At 38.0% G+C, this 17,952-nt stretch overlaps 1 protein-coding gene across 1 annotated transcript; it reads left to right on the top strand.

Moving 5' to 3' along the window:
• Positions 1 to 929: 929 nt before the first annotated feature.
• Positions 930 to 5,626, top strand: LOC142625890 (uncharacterized). Its single transcript, XM_075799635.1, has 4 exons — positions 930 to 1,120; positions 1,225 to 1,342; positions 1,472 to 1,624; positions 5,218 to 5,626. Exons 1-4 carry the CDS (start codon positions 1,113 to 1,115, stop codon positions 5,473 to 5,475), a joined length of 537 nt encoding a protein of 178 aa, XP_075655750.1. The 5' UTR covers positions 930 to 1,112; the 3' UTR covers positions 5,476 to 5,626.
• Positions 5,627 to 17,952: the final 12,326 nt, after the last annotated feature.

Below are 17,952 nucleotides of genomic sequence, written 5' to 3'. Positions count from 1 at the left end.
TCCAAACTGTGAATTTTTGTTACATTATAACTTCTCTTCTCTTTTGAGGTTAAGGAAAAAATGAGTATCTTTTACAAAAATTGGATGATTTTGTTTTAGTTACAATTGACCATAGTGGGTAAAGATTAACATGTTAGGCATTGTTACAAAACTTAGGAGTGTCATTTCGTCTATAGTTTGGAGGTGAATGTTATTTTGTAGTATTTGAAATGAGGTTGGTGTGATTTAGCTATTTTTAGGTGAAATAAGCCAATAAAAAGTGAAAATTCCAACAACAAAAAAAAGCCCCAGAGTTTGTCCCATGAAATGAATTAAATCCCAAAATTTTTAATTTTACCATTTTAACTCAAGAATTTATAAGTCAAGACTCATGACAATCTTTCCATTCCTCTGATATATGATGGGAGGAAAATTTTCATTAGTACTCATTACATGTAAACAACACTATTTAGTCTAGTCAAGTATATTCTCTCTCTATTGTCCATTTTGTCTTCACTCTCTTTCGTGTCTCACCCTCTCTTTAAAAAGAAAGTTATTAAGTGCTCATTTTTCTTATATTGATGATGAATTTCACCATTAATTTAATTAGTAGTGATGAATGTGAAAGGAAGAAGCATCATCTCACCATGACCATACTTTTCTTTTCTAAACAAAAAAAAAAACTTTACTGTACTCCAGATTATCCAATAAATAATCTCTTTTTAGAGTTTTTATCTCTGAGGGAGCGATGGAGAGAGAAGCGAAAGTTGGTGGGTTTTTTTGTTTTGTGGGCTTCAATTCTAAAGTCCAATATGCAACCCAAAAAAAAGGGGGGGGGGGGGGGGTGGCTGTTGTGTTTTGTTAGCCCAAACTACCAAACCGAAAAAGTGAAAAGAAATGGATCCAATTTGTGTCAAATTCTACGCCCTAAAGCCCAAATCCGAGACACACACAGACATACAGAGACTGAAAGAGAAAGAGAAAGAGCGAAGAGGAAACCGAGAGCGAAAGAGAGAAGGAGATTGAGAGAGAGAGAGAAATATCTATTTTCCGAAACCCAAAAACAAATATACTTCGGCGGCTCCAGGGAGGCATTTTCGGCGTCTCCGGCCACCCTTCAGCATCTTCAGGGGATGAAGATGTATGTAGCTTAAGCTTAAGCTTAAGCTTTTATCCCTTTTTGTTTAGAAACTGACTGAAGGTGGGTCATCTTTGTTTTGCTTAAAACTGTTTTTGGTTTGGCAGATTAGAAGCGAATGCAGGTGCGCTTACGAATTACGAAGTAATAGACTTTTTACGCTCAAAAGGGGCTGCGATCGATTCTACTCGCGTTCTTGCTCAAGTTTCTCCTTCCGAATACAAGGTCTTATTATTCATTCTCTTCTCTTCTCTTCTCTTCTCTTTCTATGTGGACTGGACTCACCCCCACTACACTTTTTTCCACTAAAGGCTGCGACTTTAGTAGGCTTATTATTGACGCTTTTATGTGCAGGTGTATGATTATTTGGTCCAGACTGCTGCTTGCAATCAAACCAGAGAGCATATCAATGAGTTCGTCGACAAGTGTAAAATCTATGGCCTTGCAAAGGCTGAGGTCCTTAATATCATCAACATTAGGCCTACTTCTATCATTGATATTTATACGGTAAAATTACTTGGGAAACCGTCATTTTTTTTCCTTTTCTTTTGCTTCATATCTCTTTTGTTATGTGCCATTATGTTTGTACTTATGCCCATGTTGTATTTAGCTAGTTTGGAACCTTGTGTTCAAATATGTGTAGGGTGATTCAATAGGGATTCACACATTGTCTGTCTGTCTGTCTCTTTCAATTTTTGAGTAATGGATATATATTCATCAGTGTTGGGAAAAATCAATAAAATGTCATTATTTGTCTCGGAAGCTTGGTCTCGTGCTTCTTTAACTAGAGCTTTACATAGGTAGAATCACCTTCTAAAATGATGAAACATTGGCCATACACAAATAGGGTTCTTTTAGAGCCCCCCCGTGGAAGTGCTTGAAGGGTTGGTCATTGGTGAATCAGACTTCCTGTAACTTTCTTGCTTGCATGAAGAAACCATCAACTCTATCTCTGTGACATTCCATTTACCAAAATGACTTTGTTTTCAAGTGATAATTATTTGGGTTCAGTTTTCGCCTGTATAAATGTTGCATCGATGTAGTATTTAAGGCAATATATATTAATTAGAAATTTTTTTTTTCCTCGGATGTTATGAGGCGGAGCTGTATTGAGTATATTTTTTAAGCCAGAAACCAAAATAGAGTCATTGGCCTGAACTTAGTGAAAAATATTCTGTGCAGAGTGCTTTTCCTTGAAATTCTCTTGGTGGAAGCAGCTCTTCTTCTATACAATTTATTTGACTCCTTGTACTTTATTCTATTTATTTTTTAATGCTGAGCTCTTCTCTTGTATATTTATCATGTATTTTAGTTGCATGCTTTTGGTGTTCTTGATAAGCTTAACAAATGGTCTTAAACGATCTATCCCCTTTTTCTTGATTTATTCATATAATAGTGACATGGGGCTCTTTCTCCCTCATAAACTGCTAGCTGATTGCTGTCCTCTTTTTTTGGATAATTAGCTGATTGCCATCCCTTTTTTTAATTGGATAAGTAGCCAATTGCAGTGCTTGATAATGCAATTAGCTATGAAACTCTGAATACTCTAGTTCTACATGATAAATTCAACTTAGTAGCTGCTTTTGTTTAAGCCTCCGTTCTTATATTTTACATGTCATTTTCTGGGGGATTTTTGGAGGGGGTAGAGTGGGCTGTTGAGGTGTTGAGCAGTAAAGCATTTTATGTTGTAATTAAGGCTTTTAGAGGCATATAGTTGGAGTGAAGTGTGGGATTTCTTGGGGGCCAGTGGGCGACAGATATGATGAGCAGGCCTCATGGTTGTATTATTTGGAAAAGAACATCAAAGCAGGTTGGAAAGGGCATTTGCCCTTTTCTTTCGGTTTATGGTAGTGGACAATAGGAGTGATGGTTTTTTGTATAACAGGTAGTGTGGGAAGGTTCAGGTTTGTTTCTTGATTTATTCTTAATAGCAGTAATAACATTCTTATTTGGGATACTCAGAAGACAGAGGGAGTCATTCCTTGAATCCCAAGTTTGTTTGAGCTTTCCAGGGCTGGAAATTAAAGTCACATGTTTCTCTGATGGGCCTTCTATACTCTAATCTCACAGTGGGTGAAGGAGTTGATAAGACTTTTGGAAGCCTAACTGAAATAGTATATTTGATGTCAAGTCTTTTTTATGAGGAAATGAAAGGATATGATGACTTGCAATTTCTTTGGAGAAGTATTTAGTGTAACAACGTTCCTAAAATGATTGTAAATTCAGTGAGGAATCAGTTGAAACCCTACTGCTTCATTGCTCAAACTTGTAACAAGTTGTGGTCTTTCATCTTCTCTTTATTTGGAGTCCATTTGGTGATACCCAAGAAGGTAATTAATTTGTATTTTGGTTGGAAAGAACTATATGGGTGACATAAGAGTAGCTTGGTGGGATGCCTTTTGCCTCTTTTCGATTATGTGGAGAGAGAAAAATAATAACACTCTTAATGGTGTTGAGATTTATACTCTCGAGCTTAAAACTCTATTTTGAAATATTTATATGATTGGATATTGTCTTATGGTGGTGCAGCCCTTGTCTCTTCTTCTTCAGACTTTAGATCTCCTGAATATTCTTTTGTAATCGTTAATTTGACTTTCTGTATGCTTGCTGCATTTATAATCTTTGATATAAGCTTAGTGGAGTTTCCTTGGCATGTAAATAATTCTACAGTGATATCAGGCAACATGATGACCCAGCCAAAGTACAACTGTACAAGACTAGCTCTTGCAAAAGTAAAACAGTTGGACAACGGTTGGTATACTTTTAATTCATAGATCCATGAAATTGAACAATATGTGAAGCTAAAAGAAAATGGGTTGCTACATTTTTTCAGAATTAAACCTGATGACGATCAGATCTGAATACCCCACTTCTGATCTTACACTTTATGTCAATTGTTCTCCTCAGTTTAAGATTAGCCATACCTTTATATCCCAAGTTAAGATTGTTGGGTTTGGTATTGTCTAATGTTGTTAAGAAGTTGAATACACAAACTGTATTATTTATCTTGTTGGACAAGGAAGTTGATATTACTATCAACCTGTTACGGTAATAAGTTTCTCTGTCAAAATTGTTCCGTAAAAATATCTGCTTAGCATGCTCCAAATTGGTGTTTGTTAGACAGCTTCAAATTGTTCTGAAGGCATGTTTTTCGTTTTAACAGACGGTAGAATATTATTGCACAATAAGATCAATGGCTACATGAGTAATATTAATTTTTCTTGTTAATATAAATAGGCTTCTGTGCAATGGGTTGATTTTTTTTTTTTATTTATAAGAAACGTAAGAAATTTTATTAAAAAAACCAAATACACTGGAAGTGTACAACAATGGCACAAATCAAGAACTCAGATTACAACTATCAATCAGATCAGGGAGAGAAAAACAAGAATGGGATGTGCCTATTCTGTAATGGGTTGATTTTTCTGTCCTATTTTATTTTTTATTTTTTTGGTAACTCACCTTTGAAGGCTTCGTGCTTAATGCCCTTGCATACATCCATAGCTAGCCTCATTTCAGACTGACAGCAAGGATCAAGGAGCTCACTTCCATCACAAGGAGTGGCATAGTCGAGCATCTCCTATGACAAGAATTTAAAGCATGTGTATATATATGGTACTATAATAATCCACCTTCTCAGCTCAGGCTGTTGCTTCTATATGCCACAAGGATTTGTCTTTTTCGATAGTGTTAACTCAAGTATTGACCCTCTGACTGGTATCAGCTTTGGGCTGTTGGTCAGGCCTTAATGGACTTACATGTGATACTGTACTCTTTAAGACAGATGACCGCTCCTGCGAGATCTTATATCATATCCTAGTGGTTATGCTATCTGAGGCTTTGGGGAAGTATGAATACTGTATTTTGATTATAGGTTATCGTAGAATTGTTAGGCCAGATATCAATCATCTTATTTTTGCAAATGAATTGTGCTTTGATGCTTCTATGTATAACGACCAGAAATTGTTTTTTAGATAGATCATTTTTATCCGGAAGATAAATTAATCTGTATATCTAATCTCATGCTCTATTTTAACTGGTCAAAAAATTTGGGCTATTTGGGTGATGCATTAGTTATTTATTTCCCTTATGTTTGACAGATTATAGAGGAAGGTGAGACGCGTTTTGGAGATGAGACGCGTTTTGGAGAAGTAAGTAAAGAGCTAGCTGAGTTGGTGGAAAAAACGTTGCCACCACCTCCAACTGATCCAGAATCTGAAGCAGGGATCAACGAGCGTAAAGAAGAAACTGAAAATGAAGAACACAACGTAGAAACTAAGGGTGAGGAACAAACTAAAGAAGGGAATGATGATGGCAAAGAGGAAACTGTAGTTGGGGAATTAATGGATACAAGTTGAGGCCATATCTGCCCCGACTGTTGAATTAGAAACTAATAAAAATTCAACAGATATGAGTACATCTGCTCAATATTAATATGAGGATTTTGTAATTAGAAACTTCTCTAGTTCGGTTCGTTTATATATGAGTTTTGCATTGGCAATTATTCCCCTCTACTTTTACGTATTACCAGGAAAATGTTGTCTTCTTGTTCAATTAGCTTGTGTTTGTGTTAGCTCTCTCATGTGAAAGTGATTGGTAGCCGGTTACAGTCTGCTATTTCAGAATTGTAGCAAAAGTTGTGGTCTTAAAATTATTTGAAATTTTATTTTATGAAAGTTAACAAAAGTGTAGTTGTTCTTTCACGTTTTAAGAAAAAAGAAAAAAGAAAAAAGAAAAAGTGGGGCTGAACTAAGGGGTTTTTACCCTTTTTTTTTTTTTTTTTACATGTATTTTCACAGCACTTTTTCATTTATATATATTTTCACAACATTTAAACAATGTCACTAGAACAATATTACTAAACAACCCCTAAGTAATGGAAAAACGCTAATTCAAACTCACATTAAATGCTATTTAGTTACGGGATGAAGAGGAAATTTGATAGGTCTTCCTACCAAATTTTACTAGCATAACGATTGTAGTAGTTTAATTGGCACTTTCTAATAATTTTTATGGAGATATTCTAGTTTTTAATTCCTCTCTTTTATTTTAAGTTGTAAGATCAAAAAAATTATAAAATTTGTAGCAGCGGTGGTGATAGTAAAGAATGTGTTCTAACATTTTTTCTCATAGAAATTAGAAAGTTGTATATCTATTATAACAAGTTGTATCCCATAACCCTGTGGATTATGAGAAATGGGCTGGATTCAATTGTTAGGGTAGTGGCTTCCATGAATTGTTCTTGGTTATTGAACTACCCAATGGTTTATTTCGTTTTGGGCACCGAAAAAGGGACAGTATCTTTACTGTTTAATAATGCACTGCAAAAACATTGTTTTAGACTTTAATGAGCAGTTACAGTTGCCATTTACTACGCTGCAAAACAAGATCTTTAGTTGTCGTTTTCACTGCACTGCAAAATCAGCTGTTTTGCCATCCTATATACATAATGGAACCGTTTTTAATTACTCATGCATCATCAGGGATGACACATTGACACCTCCTTCCTTCTTTCTGTTGCTGTTTGCAGTGGCTCATTTCACTTTTTTAAGGCTTTTGGGTATCCTCGTGTGATCTCCTATGTCTTTTATTGGTGTTCTTTTGTCCTACAATCAGGTCATAATAGTATGTATATAACCCCTCCCAACTTTTATTGTACTGCTCACTTATTCTTCCTAAAAGTTGTTAATAATTTAATCCTCTGAATTTGTGCTCAGATCTTTTCTAAGCCCCAATTGTGGTTTGCCAGAATCTGAACTTGCATGATTGAGAAGGGACTCACTTGTGGCTCCAACTTTCAAATATTAGAACTTCCTCTAAATTTCTCAACACGTGGCATGATCATAGCGAGAAGCATCCAATTGTGACAAGGAGGTCCATGGATGTAGAATGTCTTTTTTTCTTTTTTTAATTTAAAGTTAAAATATTTCAGTTGAAAATGCATAATATTACCAATTGAGTTACAAGGCTCTTAGCATAGATGAAAAATGTTTGGGCTCATAATTTCATGTTGTGTGCGTGTAAACCAAACCCAAACTTAAAGGTTTAACATAAAGTCTATCATTTAGTCTTTATTTTGAGTATTTTTAATTCCAAATATGCTATGGCGAGCCAAAATCCAAAGCAATCTTAAAATTAAAAAGCCTGGTATGATTATGGTAATAAGTTTGTTCAACTGATTCCTAATTTAAGTTAATGAGTTATTATCTACAATATGCACCAGTTCGTTTGCACTAGATTAATTCTTATATTTTTTTTTTTACCTTATTGACTTAATATGTATAATAATTAATTAAAGACTTTCATTTTCTTTTTCTTTTTTCCTTTTAACTAAATCTAATTACTCGTGCGTGATTGGATGAGTGATAAGATAAAACTGAACTTTTTGTTTTAACTTTTATAGTGAATCTGTAAGGACCAAAGTTCGTAAACCAGCTTAGAGTATCACAGCTAGTTCCCTCACTAAAGATCCGAATACAATATATTTGGTAGAGAGGGTCCAACAACAAAAGTCCCCTCTCTGTATCTTCCGGTTCCTATGTATATCCTTGGCTCCTATCATCTCAGCCCTACAACTTGCAATCTATTCAGCTTCTTCCCCCGACACATGTCCGTCGGTAATGGAGCAAAGCCCTAACTTTGCGTTCCGTACTGTTCAGGTCACGTCTACATTAATGCAACGGACAAAGTCGGTACTTTCTAATTAATGCGGCCAGAAAGGTTGGTGCTGGACATTTAATGCAACCTTCTAAGTTATCCTGCCACATTCAACTATTCGCAATACATCCCCTATGTCATCAACGCCCATGCCACTTCATCTTCGGGTATCCTCGGGTATGTTTCCTTATTCCTTTATTCTCCCTTGCTTACTATGTCTTGAGCTTCCCTTCCTCGGGTCCTCAGGTTTTTGGGTCTTCGGCACCTCACAACAGCCCCTTTAATACTTGAGTTATTAACCATAAATTAATAACCAAGTTTTAACTTCACATCCACGCTTCTTACATGTTTCTTTGTTTTCACACGTACAGACGTCTTTTCACTGCCCATGACCCGCGTCTAGCGCCTCGTATCCCACGATTGAGCATTTATGGAGTCTGGCGTCTCTTTTCCCGCGCACGTTCTACAGCTGGATGAATATTGTACGGCTCAAATTTCGATCTTAATTATGAGCGGGAAAGTTACCGCCCTTACCTCATTATTTCTACTTTCCCACCCCTATAAAAGCAAACCTTCAGGCTGGATGAAGCTCATTTTGGCGTTTTGAAGGATTAAAAGAAGAGAGAGCTCCCGAGGACAAGTTTTAAGCATTCTTCAGAGGTGTGTTCATTTTCCTTTTGCTTATTTCTACTTGTTTGCTTTTCTCCTCTTGTCGTGGGGATTAATGGGTAGGTACGCTAAGCTAGTTAACACAGATGAGGCGAAGGCCGCCTTTAAAAACCGATATAGGATCCCCGATGATGTAGACATTCAGTATTTTGAGGAAGAAGAGATTCCACTCATATCACGGCCACCTGAGTCCGTTTTGATTCCAATGATTGCGTTTATCGAAGGGGGAATGGAAATTCCTATGGGTAGAGTGACTAGGGATTTTCTGATAAACTATAGGCTTACCCCATCACAATGTTCCCCAAATGTCCTTAGAATTTTAGGATGCGTAGACCCCCTTAACCGAAGGATGGGGACCAATTTGACCTAGCAAGATGTAAACTGGGTGTACAACTGCCAAAAAGGGGACAGGACTAAATATTATATGAAGTGTAGAATCCCCTCCGTTAGGCTGATCTCTTGCTTACCTGATTCAAGTAAAGGGATGGATGAAGATTACCTTGTCATTTCGGGAAATTGGCATGACGACTTACACTGCCCTACCCGAGAAGGGGTGCCAGGTAGGGTTCCCGAGGACTGACCTAGTATTTAGGACTAACCATCTTCCCTTTATGTGATTTGTATTGCTTAACTTATTCATTCTAACGATTTTATTACTTATTGCAGACGATTACCATACCGTTCCAAACTTGTCTGCTGTGAACCGTGAAGATCTAAACAGGATTCTTCGGTCAGAAATATTTTTACATAGAGACGGACAGCTCCGAGCAGCCCACATCATCCTCGGCTACACCCCATCCACCAAACATTTCCAAAGCCCGAAGAACGTAATCAGAGCAAGGGATCTTCGACTAGCTCTGATTGACGTTGCGGTTCCTGGATTCATACTACCTACACCTCCGCCCGCAGGAACTCAAGACGCACAACTTCCTGCCCCTCTTGTCGCCCGATTACTTTATCCCTCGGAACAGGCTGCCAATCCCGTAACCGAAGAAAGAGCTGCCACTCCCGAGCCAACTCAACCCGAGGTGACGGAGAAGGACTTTGAAGTGTTCTACCGCAAAGACGCTCCGTGCAGTTCCAATCCCTCAACCAGCACAATGGGTTTTCAAGAGAAAGAGTCCGACCTGTTGGCCTTGCTTCAAGCGCATGCAGGCGATTCTTCACCGGCAATGCCGGTCCCTCCTCGTCCAATTACCCCGGCTATGACACATGCACCTTCCTCGGAAGTTGTGGATAAAAAACGAAAAAGGGGCCAAAGTAGTAAAAATGTAATAGAAATCGAAGAAGGGGAGAGTCTTGACCCTACTTCTAAACATACCAGGGCTGGAAAAGCCCTTTCCAAAAAGACTGCTCCTACTGGTTCGTCCAAGGACCCTAGTAGTGAGCCTACAAGGAAGGCATCAGCCTGGCGACCCAACTTCACCCTCAGTTCGGGTAGTCCCGTTTTGGATGACGCCAATCTGAGGGACCCAAAGAAGGGAAGCTCAAGCCTGGTGGCCGAGTGTTTAGAGAAGGCTCTGTGCCTTCTCGAAGATATGGCTGAATTGCGGTCATTCCGCAAGAGGGAAGTCTTCTTGTCCTTGAAACAGGATTTAGCTAAGGTATTTCCCAAGTCTTTGCACATTCCATCTACGAGCCTAATTCTTTATTATTACTAACTTTGTTAATTCAAATGTATTATAGGCAATCCAGGCTTCCTTTATGGCTAAGGAATGGGTAGACCACTCACTGGACCTTGCCCGGAAAGCTGAGCACAATGTTGAGGTGGCTGTGAGGGCCCAAAAAGAAGCTGAGCTAAACTTAAAAGAGACCCTCACTCGCTTATCCGAAGTAGAAAAAGCTCACAAAAATGCTGAGGCTGCCCTGCAGAGTTACGAATTGCAGGCGAATCTTGCTCTTGAGGCCCAGAAGTAAGCTCAAAACAGGCTCGCCTTTACTGTTGTTGAGCTTAAACAAGTGCAAGGAGTGCTAGCCACCAAGGAGTAGGAGCAGGCTGCTGTTGAGCAAGCAGCGTATGACGCTGGGATGAAGAAGGCAGCTGATAGCTTGACCGCCCAACTCAAAGGGGTTGCGAGAGCATTTTGTTTGGAGGTGTGGGGTCGGGCTTTAGATGCTGCCGGGGTAGCCACCGACTCTGAACTCCGAGCACCGGACAGCGTTTACTATCCTCCGGCCTTACATTTAGCTCCTGCTCCCCCCAAGCCAACAAGTGAATCAGCTGCGCCCCTCCCTACTCCTGACTCATCTGATGCGCCAACAACGAAAAACCCTTCTCCTACAGCCCAGCCCGTGGAAGAAGTAATTGAAGGCGACTTGGCTGAAGGAGAGCCAGTAAAAAAGAAGAAAAAAGATAAAGAATCAGAAAAGAGAAAAGACAAGCAGCCTATTGCTTAGTCGTTTTATTGCTATTTTGCTTGTTTGTTTTGTTGCTTTTTTTTTTTTTATATGGACGGGTGTAAGGGGCGGCATGACTGCCACATTTTTGTAATGAATTTACAAGAAACTAATATCGGCCTTTCTGTTATGCATTTGTTACTATCATGTGTTGCCGTTCAACTATTACCTTTCACGCATCTATACAAAGGCTTATATCCACCAAAAATCATGACATAAGTTAAAGGTTGTTCATTGTTATACTTGTGATTTAAGAAACATAGAAGGATTAACTTGGGAACGATAACTTAACCACTTGATTTTTTACAACGTTTGAGAGACGAGGCATGAAGCAAAATTATCTTAGCGCATCTAAAGATTGCTTACACCAACACTTAATTGTTTGAGATCTGGATTATACCATGCTAGCACTTACCTTGTCTTTTGAAAGGTTACTACGATAGGCTTATGACTCTATGTTGTATCTGACTCGTTCTTTTAGTTGTTAGGTTTTCCTTGACTTATGATCCAAAGAACCGAATAAGAACTAAGATCAATTTAACACACAATTGGTTAATTTCTCTTAGACTTATGGCCCGAGGGGCCGAATAAACACTAAGGTCAGTTTAACAATTGTGTTTTACAAATGGTTAATTTCCCTTAGACTTGTGGCCCGAGGAGCCGAACAAGCACTAAGGTTAGTTTAACACTTGTGTTTTACAAGTGGTTAATTTCCCTTAGACTTGTGGCCCGAGGAGCCGAACAAGCACTAATGTCAGTTTAACACTTGTATTTTACAAGTGGTTAATTTCCCTTAGACTTGTGGCCCGAGGAGCCGAACAAGCACTAATGTCAGTTTAACACTTGTATTTTACAAGTGGTTAATTTCCCTTAGACTTGTGGCCCGAGGAGCCGAACAAGCACTAAGGTCAGTTTAACACTTGTGTTTTACAAGTGGTTAATTTCCCTTAGACTTGTGGCCCGAGGAGCTGAACAAGCACTAAGGTCAGTTTAACACTTGCCTTCTGATAACTGCGAGATTGATACAAATGAAAACAAAGCAAAAAAGACAAAACACTTTTAGTACGAAAGGAAACTCTTTTCTTAATAATAATAACGTCGTAAGTTATTTACATTCCAAGGGCGAGGAACCATCCTCCCATCCAGATCTTCCAAACGATAAGCCCCTAGACCGCTATAATGTGCTTCCGCCACCCCTGAGGTATGTCCCTTCCCTACTCCTTGCTGGAGACGTCCCTGTTTCATGAACTCACTGATTCCTCTCTTTCTGGATATGCCTCAGCCATATACTTCTAAACGGAATGTATCACGTTGTTGTTCCCACAGACGGCGCCAATTGTAAGGACCAAAGTTCGTAAACCAGCCTAGAGTATCACAACTAGTTCTCTCACTAAAGATCCGAATACAATATATTTGGTAGAGAGGGTCCAAAAACAAAAGTCCCCTCTCTGTATCTTCCGATTCCTATTTATATCCTTGGCTCCTATCATCTCAGCCCTACACCTTGCAATCTATTCAGCTTCTTCCCCCGACACCTGTCCGTCGGTAATGGAGCAAAGCCCTAACTTTGCGTTCCGTACTGTTCAGGTCACGTCTACATTAATGCAACGGACAAAGTCGGTACTTTCTAATTAATGCGGCCAGAAAGGTTGGTGCCGGACATTTAATGCAACCTTCTAAGTTATCCTGCCACATTTAGCTATTCACAATATGTCCCCTATGTCATCAACGCCCATGCCACTTCATCTTCGGGTATCCTCGGGTATGTTTCCTTATTCCTTTATTCTCCCTTGCTTACTATGTCTTGAGCTTCCCTTCCTCGGGTCCTCGGGTTTTTGGGTCTTCGGCACCGCACAGAATCCATTTGAAATGAACAAAATAAAGGGAAAAAAATACGTGTAATCTATTCTATTTAGAATATTGAAGATATATAATTTAATTAAGAGGAATCATGGAAAATATTAGGTTCAAAATTATGATTATTTTCCCTTCAAATCAATTCCAATAAAGAGGAATAATGGAAAAGAATAGGTTCAAAATTATGACTATTTCCTTTTCAAATCAACACCAATAATTTTTGAATGAAAGATTAAATGAGCGTTTGGATAACTGAAAAGTTTTTTTTTTTTTTTTCTAAATGGCATCTTTTGCACTATTCATGGTCCACGCACAGTGTATTTAGGTTTATGAATAGTAATTTTTTTTTCAACAAAATAAACGGTATCCAAACAAATCCTAAGTGTGAGTTTGAAAAGCGCATTTTGTGCGTTTTCCAGCTCACATTTTTTTGTGTGGATCCTATACACTGTTCACAGGATCCACAAGTACTTTTTTCAGCAAATTTTCTTTAAAACTAGGTCCTACAGAACTATTCACTCATTTAAAAATTATTTTACCATCATATTTTCAATTTTTAACTTTCAACAATAAACAGTATTCAAACATATCCTAATTGTCCTCGTCCTTCTTGTTGGGGTAGTATCTAGCTTATTTAAACTTCTTTTACTCGATTAAAAAAAATAATATATATATATATATATATATATTTGTTCAACTTTTTTAAACAAATGAAATTAAAAGCTAAAAAGCAAAATCTTAAGCCACTCATGAATTAAAATCCACAAAGACTGACAAGAGCACTCCCAAAAGTTTTGATAAGATGAGAGTTGAGACTTGAGAGGTCTTTATTAAAACCCTAATGTATGTACCACCTGGTTCACCGGCAGCACCAACAAGACTGTCAAGTCAAATATCACTTCACAATAATAATAATTAAAAAAATCATGCATCTTTCCCTTCTGAAAATCAAAGTGAAGGTGGTATGTCACGTGTGTGGGGGAATGGGCAAACTGACTAGACATTCAGGTTTTAATAAGATATATGTTTTTGGAGTTACAGCCCCACTTTTCTCATCTCTTTGTCAAGTTGCCTCACTTCATTCGGAATTTTAACACTTTTAAAAAAAAAAAAAAATTTAACACTTTTTCAATTATTTAATCATAAGTACTGAAATTATTATAAATAAAATGTCAGGCCTCGTGAATGGACAGCTGGGCAAGATACTACATTATCTATGTCTTTTTTCTTTTTCTTTTTTTGGGTAGGGGCTTGAGAGGAATTTGCATTTGGGAATTCTTTCTTTAATTTGTTTAAAGGAATTAAATTAGGGAGCCTTTAAAATTAAGAGTTTTATTAATATATGTCTTTAATTAGGACATATAAGAGTAAACTATTTTTTAAAAAAAATTATTAAAAAATAACAAAAGTTTTTTGATATTTTTTTTAATTTTTTATAAAAAATTTTAAAATAAAATTTTAATATATGTTATAAGGCTATATATTAACAAGACTTTTAAATTAATGGAGTTTGAGATGGCGAAATTTTCATTTTATAGTATTCTTTTGACCCCATTTAACATTTAAAAAAAAAAAAAAAAACACTGCCACGGACTAGTTAAAGTTCAGCTTCCAATTCAGGGAGTCACAGTAACTCATCTCCTTGTGAGTTGTGACTTGTGACACGAGCTCTAGTCTACCACACTGAATATTTCTTTATTAAAAAAAAATATTTTTCACGAAAATGGAGTGGAGGGCAACTATATGATCGTCAAAATAAACTGTAAGGGAGGAATAAGTGTATTTTCGAGTTACACAATTTATTGCAACAAACCACATCGTGAAAAAAAAAAGGTAGGAACTGTACATTCTCAAATTGGGAGGAAAATAGTGTTGGACGCGATAGATCAAATGAGGAGTTGGAATGAAGTAGCTGGCATGCACTGATTACAAGGCTCTTTTTTCTTTTTCTTTTTTCTTTTTTTATTCTTCCAAATTTTCCATGGAATCCTAGTCCAGTGATCTCTTTGTTTGAGCATGAAGGCGCTAGTTTCTGGAAAAATATGTGGTTTTGTAAGGTTCAGTAGGAATTCTCTTTCTGGCCAGGTATAAAAACATCGGAATGCCATTATTGCTAAGGTGACATAATTAAATGACTAGGTCACTAAAAACAGAAATTTATATTAAATGGCCTCAGTGTTTAGTACCTAGGAAGCACCGATGCAGCTGGGAGAGTGTCGCGTCAGAGCCCGACGCCGCTAACCGTGCGTCAGTGCCGCATCTGAGTTTTTATTTTATTTTATTTTTTCGGATTCATGTCGACTCGGCTCCGATTCGCGCCGAACCGGGCCAGTTCGGCCATAATTTGGTCGTATTGATTGAATTAGATCGTTTCGGCCGCCAGTAGAAACTAACCGAAATAGTCCAAAAATGCCGAAATTGGCCTTGAATCATGCCGTATTAGCCGAAATCGGCTTTTAATGAGGCCCAAACATCTAAATTTGTCGTTCCTCAATTTTATTCTGAATATTTGTTACTTCTTTTGTATTTTTTGTTTTTGTTTTGTGTTTCTTGCCTTCTTCTTTCTTTGTTTTGTGAACTAAGATCATAGTAATATGTTTTTTAAGAATATTTTAATAGTAAAAATATATAGAAAATATAAATAATAATTTTTTAATTGCCACACCATGCCACACCCACACCCTATTTTTTCAAAATTTGTCGAGTCCCACACCCACACTCGTACCCGAGTTCTGAAACGCACCCGTACTTCTTAGTTTAGTACTATATGATAATATGATACTTTTCTTTCTCTCAAATGAATATAGAGTGAATTTCACCATTGATCCATTATCATGTGAAAAAGAGATGGCACTACATTGTTACACTTTTTAGAAGTATTGAGAATAATTACTCACAATATAGCCTCATTGGTTTCCCGATTAAACTTTAGAATTATACTCTAACTTTTGCCCACTTTTTTTCCCGTTGTACTTTGCATTAAAAATATTGAAGAGAAAGACCATCTAGAAATCATTTAAGTGAAGAATGAAAATGATAAAAACAATGTGCTTTTTGGGAACGTGCATTGGTAATGTGGTATATATGATTATATTCACTAACCAACTATCAAGGACGGGGGAAAATGGAGGAGGTTATGGAGACCAAATTTATGCCGTCATTTACCCAATGAATTAGTACAACTTTGAGACAAATGGAAGATGTGAAAGTGAAGCAATGATATACTTGCTTGATCATTGTTGGTGCTCATCTTCTTCTTCCTACATTTTTTTTTTATATATATCAAAAAAAGAATATATACTTGCTTGATCACGGTGTGCAGTGATATTTTGAAACACCTAGGTACACTTAGTTTATTTAGGCTGATTCAAACATATGGTAGCATGTGGAAATTAAAGGTTTATGGATATAACTTTTGTTTCACAACCATAGAGTGACCTATTGTAAGTAATCAAGAAAAAATAATAAGTCTATGTGAAAGTAATCTACAACTACTGCTAGACCCAATAAATACAATTGTCCAAATGAGCCCATCAAGTACCGTCGTCCATCCCTCCTCAACATGGACGATGATAGAAGCACCATAAAGGGGAGCATTCAATGCCTTGGACGGTTACCAATCGGCCAAGATGACCGTTGGAGACCCATCAAAGCCTAGATTGAATGGGCCCAAAGGAGTTACAAAAGAAGAATTTATGCCACCATGAATAGGGTACAACGGCAAGAAAGAAAGAGGATGTATATAAGACACATCTCAGAGCTAAACAAGGTACATACAAACACACTCATTGAAATACTTTATTCACTCTAATTCTTATAAGCCCTCTCTGCCATTTCTAGTCGCTACTTTACTATCAGAGACTCCAAGGCCGGCACCGCACCGATGACCACTCAGAGAGGATTCCGTTCTTACTCTTGCAAGTATAGAAAAAAAGTCTGTGCTAACTTATCTGGACGAACCTATTTGAATGATGATCTTAGCATCATCAGTTTGGCGCAGTCTGTGGGGACGACAATTTCATACTTAGTTTCAAGAGCGTAGTTCCATTCAACTCTAGAGTCCACACGGAGTCCAGCACGCCACAAGATTCTGCAGCATTAGCTCTGCAAATCCAAACACTCACAGCCAGCATGGAGGAGCTTACGAGACAGAACTAGGAGATGAAGTTGTAGCTTCAACAAAGAGATGATTGTTCTGGGACCAACCGGAACAACGATGGAGACAACCAAAGAAGGAACGACCACCTACGACCAACTACTCCTGAGGGGATGAACTCAGACCTCCTTAAGGAAATGAGAAAGGAAATGGACAAGCTGAGAAGCGCGATAAGGGAAAAAACTAATCAGAGTTTAGACAGAAAGGTTAGGAGGACGGACTTGCCCTTTACAACAGCGGTCCTAGAATGCCCAATGCCCTCAAAGTTTTGTCTCCTACAGCTGGAGTTGTTTGATGGTCTAAAAGACCCTTTGGACCACCTCAACACCTTCAAGACAACTCTGGGTCTTCAATAGCCCCCAGACGAGATATTGTGTCATTCCTTCCCCACCATTCTGAAAGGAGCAACACGGGAGTGGTTCACTAAGCTGCCAACATCGTCCATTGACAACTTCGAGCAATTAGACAATTCCTTTTTACGCCATTTCGTTGGTGGACAGTGCTAGAAAAGGCCAGTAGACCACCTGCTCACCGTCAAGCAAGGGGAGAAGGAGACCATGAGGTCATATGTGAAGCGTTTCACCAGAAAAACCTTAAAAGGTTGATGAAGCAGATGACAAAGTGCAGCTAATGTCCTTCAAAGCTAGATTAAAATCCAGAGAGTTCGTGGTCGCACTCGCGAAGAGCCCTCCTCAAACGATGGCAGAAATGCTCTTGAAAGCACAAAAATATATGAATGCTGAAGATACCCTGGTAGCAATAAGGGATGAAGAGAAGCCCAGGGAAAGGGAAGGAAAGGGAGAAGACCGGAGGGGACAAAAAAGAGAAAGGCGAGATCATCAGGGCACTGACGGGAACAAGTGAAAGGACAATAAAACCTCTCGAACGGTAAAATTTACCCCTTTAATTATACTCATTGACAAAATTTTGATGCAAATTAAGGATGAACATTACCTCAAATGGCCAAAGCCGTTGCACTCATCATCTAATGTGCGTGACAAGAAGAAGTACTGTCGTTTCTATAAGGATCACGACCATTACACACAAGAATTGCAGAGACCTAAATGAGCAGATAAAAGAGCTCATTCAAAAAGGGAAG

This window comes from Castanea sativa, chromosome 2, assembly GCF_040712315.1.
Source record: "Castanea sativa cultivar Marrone di Chiusa Pesio chromosome 2, ASM4071231v1".
NCBI lineage: Eukaryota > Viridiplantae > Streptophyta > Magnoliopsida > Fagales > Fagaceae > Castanea > Castanea sativa.
This window is presented reverse-complemented; position numbering and strand designations above follow the sequence as displayed.

Excerpts from the sequence above, each read along its gene's own strand:
- LOC142625890 (XM_075799635.1), top strand. Across the intron at positions 1,343-1,471 it reads TTTCTCCTTCCGAATACAAG|GTGTATGATTATTTGGTCCA; the intron begins GTCTTATTATTC and ends TTTTATGTGCAG. Across the intron at positions 1,625-5,217 it reads CTATCATTGATATTTATACG|ATTATAGAGGAAGGTGAGAC; the intron begins GTAAAATTACTT and ends TATGTTTGACAG.